The sequence below is a fragment of the Drosophila busckii genome, chromosome X, assembly GCF_011750605.1.
Source record: "Drosophila busckii strain San Diego stock center, stock number 13000-0081.31 chromosome X, ASM1175060v1, whole genome shotgun sequence".
Classification (NCBI taxonomy): Eukaryota; Metazoa; Arthropoda; class Insecta; order Diptera; family Drosophilidae; genus Drosophila; species Drosophila busckii.
The window spans coordinates 12,848,715-12,866,775 of NC_046608.1; the positions used below are offsets into that span (position 1 = coordinate 12,848,715).

The 18,061-nt window shown below is 48.8% G+C and overlaps 1 protein-coding gene across 1 annotated transcript in view; it reads left to right on the top strand.

The window, feature by feature from the left end:
* LOC108606575 (neurogenic locus Notch protein) overlaps positions 1 to 18,061 on the top strand; it is a 50,354-nt gene that overhangs the window by 25,670 nt on the left and 6,623 nt on the right. Inside the window, exons 5-6 of the mRNA XM_017996795.1 lie at positions 596 to 726; positions 5,323 to 11,447. Of these exons, the coding sequence (XP_017852284.1) occupies positions 596 to 726; positions 5,323 to 11,447 (6,256 nt within the window). The remainder of the gene's footprint in view (positions 1 to 595; positions 727 to 5,322; positions 11,448 to 18,061) is intronic.

The window sequence follows — 18,061 nt, forward strand, 5'->3', positions numbered from 1 at the left end:
ATATAGCCCAAGTATCTGTGTGTGTGTGTGTGTTGGTGTTGCTACCAACTTTTTGATGGCACGCAAAGATCTTTTCTTATTACTGCCGCTGGCCATTGGCCTGCTGAGTTTCACATGTCAATCAAAAATCAATTTTTTGTGGAATTTTATGCCAAAAGCTTTTGTTGGCCAACAAATTCATAGAGAGAGTGTTAACTCGGTTCATTGGCCAGGTCCCTTGTGTGAGGTGCGCAACAGTTGTCTCATTTAATTGTTTAATTTAATTAAATGCGCTTAATTGGCCAAGTTAGCCAGAAGCCATTGCAGCAGTTTAATGTGTGTTCTTTTTTTTTATTACAACATAAACAATTTTCAAGAATTATGCTCAAAATCAATGTGAGCACAAAGAGAGCGCTATAAAAAAAAAAACTACTACTAGCTACCAACTCTTTTATTTTATTGTCTTTTATTGTTTGTGGCTATAGAAGAACCGGTTAATGTTCCAATTATGCCCAAAAAAAAAAACAAGAAAATGAAAGAGTCTCGTCCGAAACTTTGCTTAACAACAATTAATTTTGCATATTGTTGCTCCCTCTCTCTCTCTTCCTATTTACAGATGCATGTGCCCAGCTGGCTATACTGGCAAGGATTGTGATACCAAATATAAGCCTTGTTCACCCTCACCTTGTCAAAATGGAGGCACATGTCGTGCCAATGGACTCACATACGATTGCAAATGCCCCAGTGGTAAGTACAACAAGACTAATTAAGATTAAGTATATTTAATATGAGCTAAGCTGAAGTAAACTCCACTGTGTCTTCACTTTATTTGGAGCTTAGAGTTTAGCAGGCACTTAAATATTTAGATTTCAATGATTTGTTTTATTACAATAACAATTGTTGAGTTTGTTGGTGTCTTTAATAATTCAACAACGCCTAGTTATTGTAGAATTATAGCCTCGAATTCGAATTCATAAATTATTTCATTACAATAACAATTGTTGAGTTTGTTGTTGATTTTAATAATTCACCAACGCTAGATATTGTTGAGTTACGAATTGCAGTGTATTTTATTAGAATAGGAAATTGCATGTTGGTGAATTCAGTATTGGTGATTGGTGTTAAGCAGAGCTGCTGAACGTTAATTGGTGAAGCTATTGGTGAAGTTATTGAAAGGTTTTTGCTAATCAGTTACTGCTATATTACGATTTGATTTTATTGCTTAATATTTTATATAAAGACTACAACTCCATTAATCAAAATAATTTATGCAAACAATTTTTTTGTTTGTTTTTAATTCTTTTTGTTAAATACATCTTTGTCAATTGTCTCATTCAGGCAATTTGAGCATGTAAATTGAACCACATGCATATGCATTTAATTTTAACCATGTGTGTGAGTGTGTGTGTGTGTGTGTTTCATTTAATTCGCATCAATTGAAGCGAATTGCATTTAAAATGCAGCGCAGTGCGAATGAGAATGAAAATGAGAGACGCTGAAGCAAAAAGAATTGCAAATGCAAACGCTAAGTCAAAGGGGAATGCGGGCTAGCACTGCATAGCAGGGGTGGTGGTGGAGCGGGGGGCAGGGGTGTATGCCAGTAGCTCTAGTTTAATTGCGCCCAATCAAAAATTCTAATAAGCTGCTTGAGCCCATGGCGTGCGATCGTGTGACCAAAACTATGATCCATAGGCATAGACATAGACCCCACCCCCTCGCAGTCCCAGCCCCAGCCAAGCATAAGGCAATAATGAAAATGTTATAACGCCTTTTGTGCCAATGTTGAGCAACGAGCAAAACCAGTCAGAGTCACAAACACGACTCGAAGCGCCCTGTGGACATCACGTTCAGTTGTTCGAGTTGGAAGCGCTGGCGCGGGGGAGAGCTGAGCGCTGTATGTTGCACTCATTATGCAAAATGGGCAACTTGTTTTTTTCCCAAGCGCCCAAGCGGGCGGTCCAGAGCTCTTTATTTTGGGGCTCAGGATGTGCAGCCGCAGTCAAATTACAAATAAATCCTGAGCACAGTTAACGCCCTAAGGAGGTCATGCTCAAGTCGGGAACGGACCTCGCGACAATTTCCGCTCTCTCGCTCTCGCTCTCTGAGCTTAGGCCACGATCTACGTTCCAAACTGGAATGCTGCGTTGTTGGTAAAAGTTGCAACTGATGAATGATGAATAATGCTGCCAACAATAAGTCTTTGTTAGCCACAAATTGTGCGCGGAGGGCGCTGGTGGGGGTGGTGGTGCTGCTGCTGCTGCTTGCAACTCGCTGCTGTGGCCTGAGAAGTTTCGTGTGGTAAGCAAACGAGTTTCCACAAAATAAACTAAAAGAAACATACCGCGTGGGCAGTGAGGCCAAAACGTCGTCGTTGCAACTCCACTTGGCTCGTGGCGAGTCATGACTCACAAGAACACACGCTTCACACACACACACACACACATATACACACTTGAATAGTTACTAAAACTTGCTGCCATACTAATCGATCTTGTTTGAAATGCAAAGCTTTGAATTCAAATTGCAATTCCTTTGATGCCAACGAACAGCAAATCAAAATTATAAATGTTAAGCTGCCAGCAGAATATTGAAACGAGTCTTTGTATAGGCAATAAACTATTTTTAAATATATTAAATGAAGTTAAGCTAAAAGTAGCTATCAAATTATTAAATTGTTAGCGTAATTTTCTGTTTTGAATATGGCCACAGAAAAACAAAACTCACTAATAATATATTTATAAAATTAATATATATTTTTTTTAAAGCGTATGTGAATTTAAAAATATTTAACTTAAAATTAAATAAAAATAGCTAGCGAATTAATAATTTAAGCTGCAGTTTTGAGCGTGTTTGAGTTTAGAAATTTCTTAAAAAACATTTTGTGAAATATGAAAATATTTTAATGAAAAAGCATTCGGCAGTACTTGCAAACAGTTTTAAATGCATCATAACGTACTTAAATTTCATACAAAAATAATAATTTTTAAATGACTTATCTGTATTATGTTTTTTGCAAAAAATGCTTACAAGCAAAATCTGCTGAATTTCGCAGCAAATTAATTAGAAACAAAATTTATTTATTATTTTGCTAGCTTGACATTACTTGCATTTATCGATAACAAGCAGCGACTTGGCTTTTGTTTTGTGCAGCGCTAATTTCCTAGACAGTTCAGTTCTTTGTTTTTATAGCCAGCCCACAGGGTCTTCTCGCTTGACCCAACGAACCAACGACTTATGCAAATTGTATTGCAACCAATTGACTTTAAATGGTCACACAGAGAACAAAATTGCACATGCACATGCAGCTCTGTGTGTGTGTGTGTGTGTGTGTGTGTGTGTGTGTGTGTGTGTGTTGCATTTATGGGGAGGGCTGCATAAAATTTTCAGCCGCTTGTAACGTATTTTACATTTATGCAAAAGAATTTTGTTTTGCGTGTGCACAGTTTGAGAGTCACTGGAGCACAGTTTGGAGTTCAAAGTGCCACTAAGTGACTGGGTGAGAGCAGCTTGTAGTACGCGGCGTGAAAAGTAAAACGAACATGCAACCCAAAGTGCATGCATATGTGCAACAGAACGCGGCACAGCCGCAGATGCTGAAAGGCCCTGCCTTGGTTTATTTTCGTAATAAAAAATGCCACTCTATATCCAAAAGGCGCGCACAGGCAACAAGTTGCAGTTCCCCCCATTAGCTGCACGCATACAACCAAACAAGCGCGCACACACACACACACACATGCATGCAGGCATAAACATAATAATAAAAAAAAATATACAACAACAGCAATATTGATCAGTCGCACAACCACAACAACAACAACAAAAGCAATGACAATAACTGGGCTGCGGCTGTGACTGCGCAAGCTTGTGGAGCAAAAGGGCAGCAGGCGGGGCACGCTACAGTTTGTATGTGCGTTTTGAGCCCTTCTTTTAAGACCAAAAAGCAAAGCAAAAACCGACCAAGCAAGTAAAACCATTAAAACAAGCAAAGAAACGAGAAAAAAAAATAACTGTGGGTGAGCAGCGCAGTCAGCAACAGCGCAACTGAGAGAGCGCCAAAGCTTTCAATGCACACAGAGCGAGCGAGAGCGCGAGCAAGTGAGAGCGCATGTTGTTGTTGTCTTATATTAGGGCAAAAGGGTGGAGCAGCTGCTGCTGCTACAAAGACAACACAGACGAAGCGGCGGGGGGAGCAGCAAAACATAAAGTGCGATTTAATTCCTCGAACGAAGCAACAAAGTAAAGCGCAATGAGCAAAGTTAAAGTCCGAAGCGCACAAGCATAAGCAACATTTTTCATTATTGTTGTTTTTGTTGTTGCTGCTCTGTTGCTGTAGACGGGGGAGCAAGCGCGCAGTTGTTGTTGCGCTCGTTTGCTTTGGCGCGCATTCAGATAGCTGCTTGCCTGCCTGCCTGCTTGGGCCAGATATGAGACCGTGGGAAAGAACAACCAAAGACGTGTTGTACACACACACACACACACATACTTATACACATGCGATCGAGTGAGCGATCGAGTGAGCGAGCGAGCGAGCGTCTATTTTATTTCTCTACATTTTGTTTGTTCATTCGCTTCGCATGCGCAGCGACTACGACGCCGCGCACTGTTGTCTTTTACATTTTTGGGCTGTGGGCCCCGCAGGCGCAAACCAAATCGAGAGAGAGAGAGAGAGCCAGCGCTCAAACAATTGAGAGCGCCGGCTGTTTACATTTACCTGTGAGCGATCGCTCTCTCTCTCTACACACCACCACCCTGGCCACTGCCAAAACATGTGCAACACAGCTGCATAAAATATATGTATGCGCGCACACACACACACATGCACATGCAAACAAGCATACATATATTTTAAGCGCTGTCTGCGTTTTATGCGCTCGCTTCGCATTGCCTGGCAACCACTTTTTTTTTGTATCGCTCTGAGCAAGTTTGCTGTCGTCGACGTCGCTGTAAACGTTTTCGTTTATTGAAGCATTTTATGATGTATGTGTGTGTTGTGTTTGTTCATAAATCTGTAAATGCATTTTATTGTACACATACTTGCACACAGGCGCGCGCACGCAACAAACAAACAGTTGGTTGCACAAGTGTGACCGTTTTGAATTTAGTATTTTTGTGGCGGCAGGTTATGTTATTCAACAGGGTGTTTCAAGCTACAGCCGTTACGCGTATGAAAGTCAGTTGCGCATATGCAGTGCAAAGACAAACACAGCTTAAGCAAAATTTCAAACTAAGCGCAAATCAAATGAAGTTTAATTTCATTATGTGCATGCGTTTGTCAGATGTTGTCAATATATAAAACTAAAGTGCGTTTGCAACTGTTTATAACTGTATATCTTACTTTTGCAGGCTTCGAAGGCAAAAACTGCGAATCGAGCTTTGACGACTGCTTTGGACATTTGTGCCAAAATGGCGGCACCTGCGTGGACGGCATCAATGACTATCGCTGCAACTGCCCACCGAACTTCACGGGACGCTACTGCGATGCGGACGTGGACGAGTGCGCAATGCGTCCCTCGGTTTGCCAGAACGGCGCCACCTGCACCAACACGCATGGCAGCTACAGTTGCATCTGCGTCAATGGGTGGGCGGGCAGCGATTGCAGCCAGAACATTGACGATTGCCAGCAGGCGGCTTGCTTCAATGGCGCCACCTGCATCGATGGCGTTGGCAGCTTCTATTGCCGCTGCACGGCGGGCAAAACGGGACTGCTGTGCCATCTGGACGATGCATGCACCTCAAATCCTTGCCATGCCGATGCCATATGCGATACCAGTCCCATTAATGGCAGCTATGCCTGCAGCTGCGCCACTGGCTACAAGGGCGTCGACTGCTCCGAGGACATAGACGAGTGCGATCAGGGCTCACCCTGTGAACATAACGGCATATGCGTGAATACGCCCGGATCGTTTGTGTGCAATTGCTCGCAAGGATTCACCGGACCACGCTGCGAGACAAACATCAACGAATGCGAGTCGCATCCGTGCCAGAACGAGGGCAGCTGCCTGGACGATCCCGGCACCTTCCGCTGCGTTTGCATGCCCGGATTCACTGGCACCCAATGCGAAATCGATATCGATGAATGCCAATCGAATCCCTGCCTGAACGGCGGCATTTGCCACGACAAGATCAATGGATTCAAATGCGGCTGCGCGCTCGGATTCACAGGGACGCGCTGCCAAACCAACATCGATGACTGCCAGTCCCAGCCGTGTCGCAACAATGGCATTTGCCATGATCTCATTGCCGGCTACAGCTGCGAGTGTCCGCCCGGCTACACTGGCGCCAGCTGCGAGGTGAACATCAATGACTGCGACTCGAATCCGTGTCATCGCGGCAAGTGCATCGATGGCGACAATAGCTTCAAGTGTCTATGTGATCCCGGCTTTACGGGTTATCTATGCCAGAAGCAGATCAACGAATGTGAATCGAATCCCTGCCAGTTTGGTGGCCATTGTGTGGATCGTGTGGGCAGCTATTTGTGCCATTGTCTGCCCGGCACCAGCGGCAAGAACTGCGAGATTAATGTCAACGAATGCCACTCGAATCCTTGCAACAATGGCGCCAGCTGCATCGATGGCATCAATAGCTACAGCTGCCAATGCGTGCCCGGCTTCACCGGTCCGCACTGCGAGCTCAATGTGGACGAGTGTGCGTCGAGTCCGTGCGCCAACAATGGCGTGTGCATTGATCTGGTCAATGGCTACAAGTGCGAGTGTCCGCGCGGCTTCTACGACGCGCGCTGCCTGAGCGATGTGGACGAGTGTGCGTCGAGTCCGTGCGTGAACGACGGACGCTGCGAGGATGGCATCAACGAGTTCATATGCCACTGCCCGCCCGGCTACATGGGCAAGCGCTGCGAGCAGGACATAGACGAGTGCGCCAGCAATCCTTGCCAGCATGGCGGCAGCTGCTTCGACAAGCTCAACGCCTTCAGCTGCCAATGCATGCCCGGATACACGGGACACAAGTGCGAGACGAACATAGACGACTGCCTGAGCAATCCCTGCGCCAATGGCGGCACCTGCATAGACAAAGTGAATGGCTACAAATGCGTGTGCAAAGTGCCCTACACGGGCGCCAATTGTGAGTCGCAGCTGGATCCGTGCGCGAGCAATCGCTGCCGCAACGAGGCCAAGTGCACGCCCAGCGCAAATTTCTTGGACTTCAGCTGCAGCTGCAAATTGGGATACACAGGACGCTACTGCGACGAGGACATCGATGAGTGCGCGTTTAGTTCGCCTTGTCGCAATGGCGCCAGTTGCTTGAATGTGCCCGGGAGCTATCGCTGCTTATGCACCAAAGGCTACGAGGGACGCGACTGCGCCATAAACACCGACGACTGCGCTTCGTTTCCTTGCCAGAATGGCGGCACCTGCTTGGACGGCATTGGTGACTTTAGTTGTCTGTGCGTCGACGGCTTCGATGGCAAACACTGTGAGACGGACATCAATGAATGCCTGAGCATGCCTTGCCAGAATGGCGCCACCTGTCGGCAGTATGTGAATAGTTATACCTGCACTTGTCCGCTCGGCTTTAGCGGCATCAATTGCCAAACCAACGATGAGGATTGCACCGAGTCGAGCTGCCTGAACGGCGGCAGTTGCATCGACGGCATCAATGGCTACAACTGCAGCTGCTTGGCCACCTACAGCGGCGCCAATTGCCAGTACAAGCTGAACAAATGCGACTCCAATCCTTGCCTCAATGGCGCCACCTGCCACGAGCAGCGCGACGAGTACACCTGCCATTGTCCCAGCGGCTTTACGGGCAAGCAGTGCGGCGACTATGTCGACTGGTGCGCCCAATCTCCATGTGAAAACGGCGCCAGCTGCTCCCAGCTCAAGCATCAGTTCAGCTGCAAATGCGCGCCCGGCTGGACGGGCAAGCTGTGCGATGTGCAAACCATTAGCTGCCAGGATGCGGCGCTGCGCAAGGGACTGAGCGTCAAGCAGCTGTGCAACAATGGCACATGCAAGAATCATGGCAACAGCCATGTGTGCTACTGCCAGCAAGGCTATGCCGGCAGCTACTGCCAGCAGGACATCGACGAGTGCGCCTCACAGCCTTGTCAACATGGCGGCAGTTGTCGCGACCTGGTGGGCGCCTACGAGTGCAGCTGTCGTCAAGGCTTTCAGGGACAAAACTGCGAGCTCAACATAGACGACTGCGCGCCCAATCCTTGCCAGAATGGCGGCACCTGCCACGATCTGGTGCAGGGCTTCAGCTGCAGCTGTCCACCCGGCACGCTGGGCATCATATGCGAGCTCAATCACGACGACTGCGTGCAGGGCGCTTGTCATAACAATGGCAGCTGCATAGATCGCGTCGGTGGCTTCGAGTGCGCCTGCCCGCCCGGGTTTGTGGGCGCGCGCTGCGAGGGCGACATCAATGAGTGCTTGAGCAATCCTTGCGCCAATGCGGGCACTCTGGACTGCGTGCAGCTGGTGAACAACTATCATTGCAATTGCCGTCCTGGGCACATGGGCAGACACTGCGAGCATAAGGTGAACTTTTGTGCGCAGAGTCCTTGTCAGAATGGCGGCGTGTGCAGCACCAAGCAGGCGGGTCATCATTGTCTATGCGGCGAGGGTTTCTATGGCAAGAACTGCGAGTTTAGTGGCCAGGACTGCGACTCGAATCCGTGTCGTGCGGGTCAGTGCAGCATTGACGATGCCGGCGGCTATCGCTGCGAGTGCACGCGCGGCACTGCGGGCCAGCACTGCGAGCAGGACACGCTGGACGAGTGTGCGTCCAATCCTTGCCAGCAGCGCGCCAGCTGCATCAATTTGCTGGGCGACTACGAGTGCCTGTGCCCGGCCAAATGGACGGGCAAACGCTGCGAAATCTACGATGCCAGCTACGCAGGCACCACGCGACGCGCACATGCCACGCCCACGCTGGGGCTGGAGCAGTTTGCTGCTGATTTGCAGCAGCAGCGTGAGCTGTGCGAGCAGCGCGGCTGCAATGAGAAGCAAAGCAACGGGGTGTGCAATCCCGAGTGCAATTCCTATGCGTGCAACTTCGATGGCAACGACTGCTCGCTGGGCATCAATCCGTGGGCCAATTGCACAGCCAACGAGTGCTGGCGCGTGTTCATGGATGGGCAATGCAACGAGGAGTGCAACAATGCCGCGTGTCTCTACGACGGACGCGACTGCGAGCAGAAGCTCAAGCGTTGCGCGGATATATTCGAAACCTATTGCCAGAAGCACTACGGGGATGGGCACTGCGATTATGGCTGCAACAATGCCGAGTGCAGCTGGGATGGGCTGGACTGCGAGGTCAAAGAGCAATCGCCGCAGCTTGCCGAGGGCGCCATGTCTGTCGTAATGCTCATGGACATGCATCAGTTTCGGCAGCAGCAGGCGCAGTTTTTGCGCGAAATGAGCCACGTGCTGCGCACCACTGTGCGCGTCAAGAAGGACGCACTGGGCAACGACATGATCTTTAGCTGGAAGGGCGCTGCGCGCTTGCCAGACATACAGGACACGGATTTCGGGCGCAAGCACAAGATTCTGTACACCGAACGCAATGGCCAGACGGGCATACAAATCTATTTGGAAATCGATAATCGCAAGTGCACCGAGTGCTTCAATCGCGCCACCGAAGCGGCAGAGTTCCTGGCCGCCAGTGCGTCCAAGCACACATTTGCCAATCGCTATCCCATCTACAGTGTGCGCGGCGTGCAGAATCCCGGCGAGGATGACACGCTGGCGGAGCCAGCAAATGTTAAATACGTCATCACTGGCATCATTTTGGTTATTTTGGCTTTGGCATTCTTCGGCATGGTGCTGAGCACGCAGCGCAAGCGCGCACATGGCGTCACTTGGTTCCCCGAAGGTTTTCGTGCGCCCGCCGCTGCTGTCATGTCGCGCCGGCGACGCGATGCGCTGGGCCAGGAAATGCGCAATCTGAACAAGCAGCAGGGCTTGAGTTCGCAGCAGGCGGCGCATCTAGCGCAACTGCCGCCCAGTGTGGCGCACTGGTCGGACGATGAATCCGATTTGCCGCAAGCCAAGCGACAGCGCCAGCTCAACGAGAATACAGGCAGCGTTGCCTACGCCAGTGATCACACCATGGTGAGCGAGTATGAGGAGGCGGATCAGCGTGTTTGGTCGCAGGCGCATTTGGATGTGGCCGATGTGCGCGCCATTATGACGCCGCCGGCGCATCAGGATGGCAACAAACTGGATGTGGACGCACGTGGTCCGTGCGGTCTAACGCCCCTAATGATTGCCGCTGTGCGCGGCGGCGGCCTCGATAGCGGCGAGGACATTGAAATCAACGAGGACAGCACTGCGCAGGTCATCAGCGATTTGCTCGCCCAGGGCGCCGAGCTGAATGCCACCATGGATAAGACTGGCGAAACGTCGCTGCATTTGGCCTCGCGCTATGCGCGCGCCGACGCCGCCAAGCGACTGCTCGATGCTGGCGCCGATGCCAACTGCCAGGACAATACCGGACGCACCCCGCTGCATGCCGCAGTCGCCGCCGACGCCATGGGCGTGTTCCAAATACTGCTGCGCAATCGTGCCACCAATTTAAATGCGCGCATGCATGACGGCACCACACCCTTGATACTTGCCGCACGCTTGGCTATCGAGGGCATGGTCGAGGATTTGATTACCGCCGATGCGGACATTAATGCCGCCGATAATTCCGGCAAGACGGCGCTGCATTGGGCAGCGGCTGTTAACAATACCGAGGCGGTCAACATACTGCTCATGCATCATGCCAATCGGGATGCGCAGGATGACAAGGACGAGACGCCGCTGTTTCTGGCCGCACGCGAGGGCAGCTACGAGGCCTGCAAAGCGCTGCTCGATAACTTTGCCAATCGCGAGATTACCGATCATATGGATCGCCTGCCGCGCGACGTGGCCAGCGAGCGACTGCATCATGATATTGTGCGTCTGCTGGATGAGCATGTGCCGCGCTCCCCACAAATGCTCAGCATGACAACGCCGCAGTCCATGATTGGCTCCCCACCGCCGGGACAGCAGCCGCAGCTCATAACCCAGCCCACTGTCATTGCCGGCGGCGGCAAGCAGAGCAGCCAGTCGGCCAAGCAAAAGGCCGCCAAGAAGGCCAAACTCATCGAGGGCAGCAGTCCCGATGCTGCCGCCGCTTTGGATGGCCCGCCCATGGGCAGTCTGCGTCGCAAGGCGAGCTCAAAAAAGGGCAATAGCAACAATAACAACAACAACAACAATAATGGCAGCAGCGCTGCCTCAAAAAAGGCTCTGCATGCAGCGCAGCTCCTGAGCGCCGTTAGCAGCGCCGATCTGGAGTCGCCACCACCACCACCGAATGGAGTAGGAGCTGGCGCTGGTGCTGTCTCATCCGTTGCCAATGGCAATCTGGTGAATCTGCCCAGTCCGTATGACACCAGCTCCATGTATACCAATGCCATGGCCGCGCCACCCAATGGCACCACCAAGCAGCCGCCCAGCTACGAGGACTGCATCAAGGTAACGCATTCACATCTTTCAATTCCAGTCCCAATCCCAATCTCAATCCCAATCCATAGCAGTTAAGTATGAATTATTAAAGCAGGTTATCGAACAAGAATTGGCATAGTCCGAAAATAGAATCATTTCCTCTTTCAGCAATTTCGAACTCGCAAGATAGAATCAGCAATTTCGAACTCGAAAATATCTTCGAACCATCCAAGTTCGAATCGAGCATAGTTCCAAGATAAAATCATTTCCTTTTTTCTCGAACTCTCCACAATTTCGAACTCGCAAATATCGACGAGCCGTCCAAGTTCATTCCAGAAATTCGTCTATGGATTGAATAATTATTTAATTTAATTACATCAAATTAGAAATAATCTCAATTATTCAAAATTAGTCTAATTTGGATTATACAAGTAGTCAGATTATTTTTTAAATATATTCCCCTATTATTTATTATTATTTCGTTTATCGTTTTGTATTATTTATCTACTTAGTCCAATTTATAATCTCAATTATTCAATAATAATCTAATTCGGATTATACAAGAAGTCAGATAATTTTTTGAGTATATATTCCCATTATTTATTATTATTTCGATTATTTATCTACTTAGTCAGTTTATTTTAAATTAGAAATAATCTCAACTAAATAGTTGGAATTCAGATTATCTATTTTAGAATATTTTGATTTCTTTTTTTTCTTCGTTATTTTAATCTAAAATCCTATCGAACATGAATTCAAATTATTAGCAGTCAAATTTCACTATTTTAATATATTGTTTTGATTATTTTGTCTTTTTGTTTGACTATTTTTGTTTTCTCAATTTTTTTATTTAAATTTGCTAATTATTTAAAATTATTTCCTACATATATTTAAATTATTATCACTGATATTATAATTGTTCAAAAATATTTAACAAAATAAACTTATTATTATTATATTATTGTTTGGAGTAAGTGCGCTGCGACCTAAAAGATCTATTGTGCCTCCCACTGGTAGATGAGTTAAAGTTCCCTATCCAGCCCTATTTTGTGCAGAAAAGCCAAAATTTGTCCTGGTTTCAAGTTCCTCATCTGTCTTGTGTCTAGGGTAGGAATCCCCAACTGATTAAATCTTACTCTGCAGAGAGCAGGACATTCCTCCAGTAGGTGCTCTGGAGTTTCGTCATGCTCTAGACATAGTCTACACAAGGCATCGTCCACAATTTTTAACTTGTGTAGGTGCTTGCGCATTCTGCAATGTCCCGTTAGGAAGCCTGTAACTATCCTAAGCGAGTTTTTGCTCAGATTTAGACACTCGACGGTACGTTTCGTGTCATAGCCGCCCAGTAGTCTTTTACTGTGTCTGGCTCCTATCGATTTTTCCCACCAGATCTCGCTCTCCCGCTGAGTTTCTAGAGTTATGCTTCTGTTAACATAACTTGTCCCAAGCCCACAAAAAGGCTCTGGTCCCCAGAAAGCAGAGCTTGCTCCCTTCCTGGCTAGTACGTCAGCAATTTCATTTCCCGGAATACCGGCGTGGCCCGGGACCCAGTAAATGGTCACCCTGTTGGTTCTACCAAACTTGTTGAGTGAGTCTATACATTGCCATACTAGTCCTGAGACTACCTTGTGCGCAATCAGTGATTTGATTGCTGCTTGGCTGTCCGAGAAGATGGCAATGTCCCTGTTTATATATCCTCTTTCCATGTTGAAAGCAGCACATCTTTCTATAGCATGAATCTCCGCTTGGAAAATGCCTGTATATTTTCCTAGCGGCTCGTAATACTTGTATTTGGGTCCGCAGACTCCTGCTCCTGCCCCATTTTCCGTGAGTGACCCATCTGTATACCACCTAATGGCATATGTTTTCACATTATAGGTGTTAGATTGGCCTTTCCATTCTGTCTTATTACTTATTTCAGTATTAAAGAATCTAGTGAAACTATATTTGATATCTGTTACGTCCTGCGGGAGTTGAGCTATGAGAGTAGAGGTATTCCCCTCCTCCCATACTTGCACGCTTCCCTGGATTCTAAAACTTGCTCTTTTCGCACACTGCTTTATGTAGATGTGCAGTGGTGGCAACCCAAGTAATACGTCCAATGCTGCGGACGGGCATGTGCGCATTGCTCCCGATATGCACGTGCAGGCAAGTCTCTGAAGTTTGCTCAGAGACCTTTTCGCACATACCAGTTTTGTTCGCTCAGCCCATACCACCGCACCGTAGCTAATTATTGGTCGTACCATCGCTACGTACATCCACATGAGTATCTTGGGGGAGAGACCCCAGTTCTTGCCAGAAAGAGCTCTACAGTTCATTAGAGCCATGGTTGCCTTCCTGGTAGAATTTTCTAATTGGCGTTTCCACTTTAGCCTACTATCTAGTATTACCCCTAGATACTTGACCTCGTTGGAAAGCTGTATTATCGCATCTCCGATTTTAATTGGTATCAGCGATTCTAGTTTGTATCTATTGGTGAAAGCAACTATAGTGGTTTTGGCTGGGTTTATATTCAGCCCCACGCTTTTACACCATTCCACGCTTAGTTTTAGTCCCAGCATGACCCTTTCACATAATGTGTGTTCATATTTACCCTTGCAGACAATGGTGATGTCGTCGGCATAGCCTTGGCATTCAAATCCGTTGTCTGAAAGAGTTTCAAGGAGCTCGTCAACTACTATGCTCCACATGAGTGGTGATAGAACACCACCTTGCGGGCATCCCCTTGTAGTTTGGGCTCTGACTGTTAAGGTACCCACTGTCACCTCTGCTATCCTGTTATCCTGGAGTCTAGTAAGCGTTCTAGCCACATCACTAGTCCTTTTTCTACTTTTCTTTTGGTCAGTGCTCTCACTACTACGTTATGCGCCGTGTTATCAAAAGCCCCCTCTATGTCCATGAAGGCGCCGAAAGCAATTTCTTTAGCCTTCACTGACCTATTGAGAGAGCTCGTGAGCTCTACTAGCGCTGATTCAGTAGATCTGCCTGCTCTGTATGCATGTTGATTCTTATGTAAAGGACGTTCTACTAAGTACGTAAGCCTCATGTAGTTGTCCACTACCTTTTCAAGGGTTTTGAGTAGGAAAGAGGTCAAACTTATCGGCCGAAAGGATTTGGGTTGAAAGGGGTCTTTCTTCCCAACCTTTGGGAGGAAGATAACTCTGGCTACTCTCCAGGCACTAGGTATATGCCCTAGTGCTATACTGCCCCTAAATATTCTGATCAGATACGGCATTAGCAGCTCCAGTCCTTTCTGTAGATGTATAGGTGATATGCCGTCTACGCCTGGAGCCTTGTATGGCATGAATGTGCCAACTGCCCACCGTATCCTGTGATCTTTTACTATTTCTGAGGCTACTTTCCAGTTTGGCCTTCTGGCTGCAGTCCATTCTGGTTCCCCCTCTATTTGTGTGTACGTCTCTCTCAGCACTCTGCTCATGGGGAAATGTGTTAGGAGTAGAAGTCTAGCCTTCTCTTCCTCATTCTCCGTGAAAGTGCCGTCTGATTTCTTTAGGCAGAGTTCTTGAATGCCTCTTACGCTTGAAATCGCTTTGAACACCCTCGCTGCTGGTGGTGTCTTTTCTAAGTTGGTGCAGAACTTGCGAAAGTGGGCTCGCTTGCTCTTCCTTATCTCTTTATTATAAACTGTAAGCTTGGTAGTATAATGGACCCAGCTGCTCTCATTTTTCTTTGCTGTATTAAACAGTTTTCTAACTTCTTTTCTCAGCTTCTCTAGCTCCTGACTCCACCAAGGGTTGTCCTTTCTTGAGGTCACTGCCCTCTCTGGACAACTCTCATGGTATGCGTCTACTAATATCTCATTTAAATCATTTGTTAGATTTTCTAACTCTCTGTTTGAGCCCACTCTAGAGTTGACTCTAAGTCTCTTCAAGTTTAGATCGAGAATTTCCTGAAACGCCAGCCAATCAGTTCTTCTCGGGTTTTATCTTATTATTGAAGGCTAGGCCCTCCTTAATGTCGAATAGAATTATTCTATGGTCCGACATTGACGGCTCTTGGGATACTCTCCAGTTCTGAATAAGCCCGGAGAGTCCCCTGTTGCCTATCGTTAGGTCCAGGACCTCTGCTCTGCTCTTGGTGACGAACGTCGGTTCAGACCCGACGTTTAAGACGCTTAGATCTGTTTCTAGACAATAATTGAGAAGGTACTCACCCCTGCTATTGTCGTCTGTGCTGCCCCACGTTTTGCTGTGTGCGTTTGCATCACACCCCAGCAGAAGTGGCAGGTTTCTTCTCTTGCAGTGGTCCACCAGTGCTTGCACCTCAGGTGGTGGTGCCTCCGCATCTTCTCCCGGGAAGTAGGCTGATGCTACTACCAGTTTCCCCGGGCTCGACCCGACAGTGATCTGCACTGCTACCAGGTCTTTACTGAGGAATTGGGAGAGACATAAGAACTTTATGTTTTTACTTATCAAGATGCATGCTCTTGATTTAGTCTCACGACAGTCTGCTATTACCTGCACATTCTTGTCGTTCAGACCGCAGATTCTTCCTCTGACGGTCCACGGCTCTTGGACGAGCACCAGCCCCAGACCCAGCCTGGTAGTCAACCTCGCTATGACAGCCGAGGCTGCCTTCGCGTGGTGCAGGTTGACTTGTGCCACGCTGGTGCTCTCCATTTTATTAAAGGACTGGCTCCTCCTCCGACAGCTCTAGACTGTCGTCCAGGCTGTCTGGGACGAGCGTCTGCTCGTCTTCGGATTTGCCGTCCTCCGACTCTCCCACCTGTAGCCCTTCCAGGTCTAGGCCTCCCAGTGATGCGCTGTCAACCTCAGCCTCGAGTTCAGCTAATGCCTCCCTCTCGGCCGTGTTGACTGCATCGGGGACAGCCACTTCGGTGCTAGGCCCGGCTGTGGGTGTCGCTGTCGCTGCTGCGCCCTTTTTCTTGTGCAGCCGACATGGGAGCTGGCCAAAACGGTAGCTCAAGAGCATACCGTTTTGCTGGAGCAACAGTAGAGCAGGCTGCTCTACACCCAGGGTCACCAGCTTTCCCCCACTTGTGTCGGTGCATTTGAGCACCGTCCAGGTGTCCGGGAGAAGGTCAGAGTTCTGACTCTTCAACAGGTCCACGGACGTTTGCTCCTCTTCGCCTGATGACCGCGGTAAGTGAGCTGAGACTACCTCTAGTTCCTGAAGCTGCTCCCCCATAACATGGTTTTGAGCTGCACCTCCTTCTACCGCAGTCAACTTGGGTACGACGGATACCAGCCAGTCCCTGGTATTGTCGTCCCGGCATTCAACTATTATCAGACCAGGCCTGAATCTGATGTTGTTGAAATTGAGGCTGGTGCTCCACCCTTTCCTCAACTCCCTGATCAACATCGTCTCTACGCTGGTCAATTCTTCCTTGGCCAGCAGTCTACTTGGGTAGTCAGTGGCCGTGATGCCCACCTTTACTGATTTGGTGGCACTGGCGTAAGACACCCGCGGTCTCTTCATGCTCTGGGACGGTGCTTGCCCGACCTCTGCATGACTCTCGCCCCTACCCTTGGGCTTTTTGGGGACTGCCTTGGGGTTTTCTTGTGGCGACGTTTGGTGCAGCTGACGCTTGCGCCCACCCGTTTCCTCCCCCCCCGCCTTGGCCACTGGTTGCACATTTTTACATTTGTGCTCTCCGGCTTTGCGTCGAGCCTCCTCCGGCTTTAGGCCCCGCTCGAGATACCTTAGGTACCATCTGTTGCCGGCTCCGCTAAGTCCTTGCCTCAGCGGATCGTCCATGCCACCTGGTTCCCCCGGTCTCGGCAGAGTTAAGCCCTTCGACGCAGCTCTCGGTCTAGTGGTGCTGGCCCGCTGACTTGAAGCTCGTGCGTTGCTATGCATCGCACTCCCGCCCGGCCCTAACGTCGTCCGTGTGGTAGTTGTACCACCAACCACTTGGGGTGTGAAAACCCCTGCCTCCCTTGGAGTGCTGTGCCTAGGGGGCGAGCCCCGCTTGGGCGTGGCACTGTTGGGTGGAGGGTTTTTGCCTCTGCGCAGTTGAAGGTTACCACCCTGGTCCAGAGCCTCCTCTTCCATCCGCTCTGCTAGCTGTGTTGCGGTTAATTCCCGCCTTGAAAAATTATTTTTAGAATTGGACATATAGATCCCACGAGTGTAGGGGAAAGGAGGTCCGCCGTGCCATAGCCCCCATTGACACGGTAAGGCCTACACACTCATCGAGGCGGCCAGGTATCGATGAGGCTCCGTGATAATACAGTCAGTTAACCCCGACTGCAAACTAGCCAATGAGCACGGGTCGCGTGACACTCTGGTTTGGGGCTGGTTAGTTGTATTTATATGAGAACCACCCCATAGCGTTTTATGCTTCCCCGCCAAGCGTAACCTCTAGCCATGATACGGGCATGGAGTCACCTGGTCACTAGTCCCAGATGGCTCCATACGCCGCGTCTCAGCTAGACACTGCAATGCCAAGTCGAGCAAGTGACACTAGATCACCCGGTAACAACCGGGACAATGCAGTGTCCATTGCCCAGCCGGCACCCTCGTGGAGGGTTCAGCTAGAGGATTTTTGCCAGCCGTTCAAGGTATACATATATATACATTTAAATTATTTGTTTATATATACTGAATTATTTATGTAATAGTGAAAATGAGTTGACTGGCTTAAATCGTTGGTGGCTAAA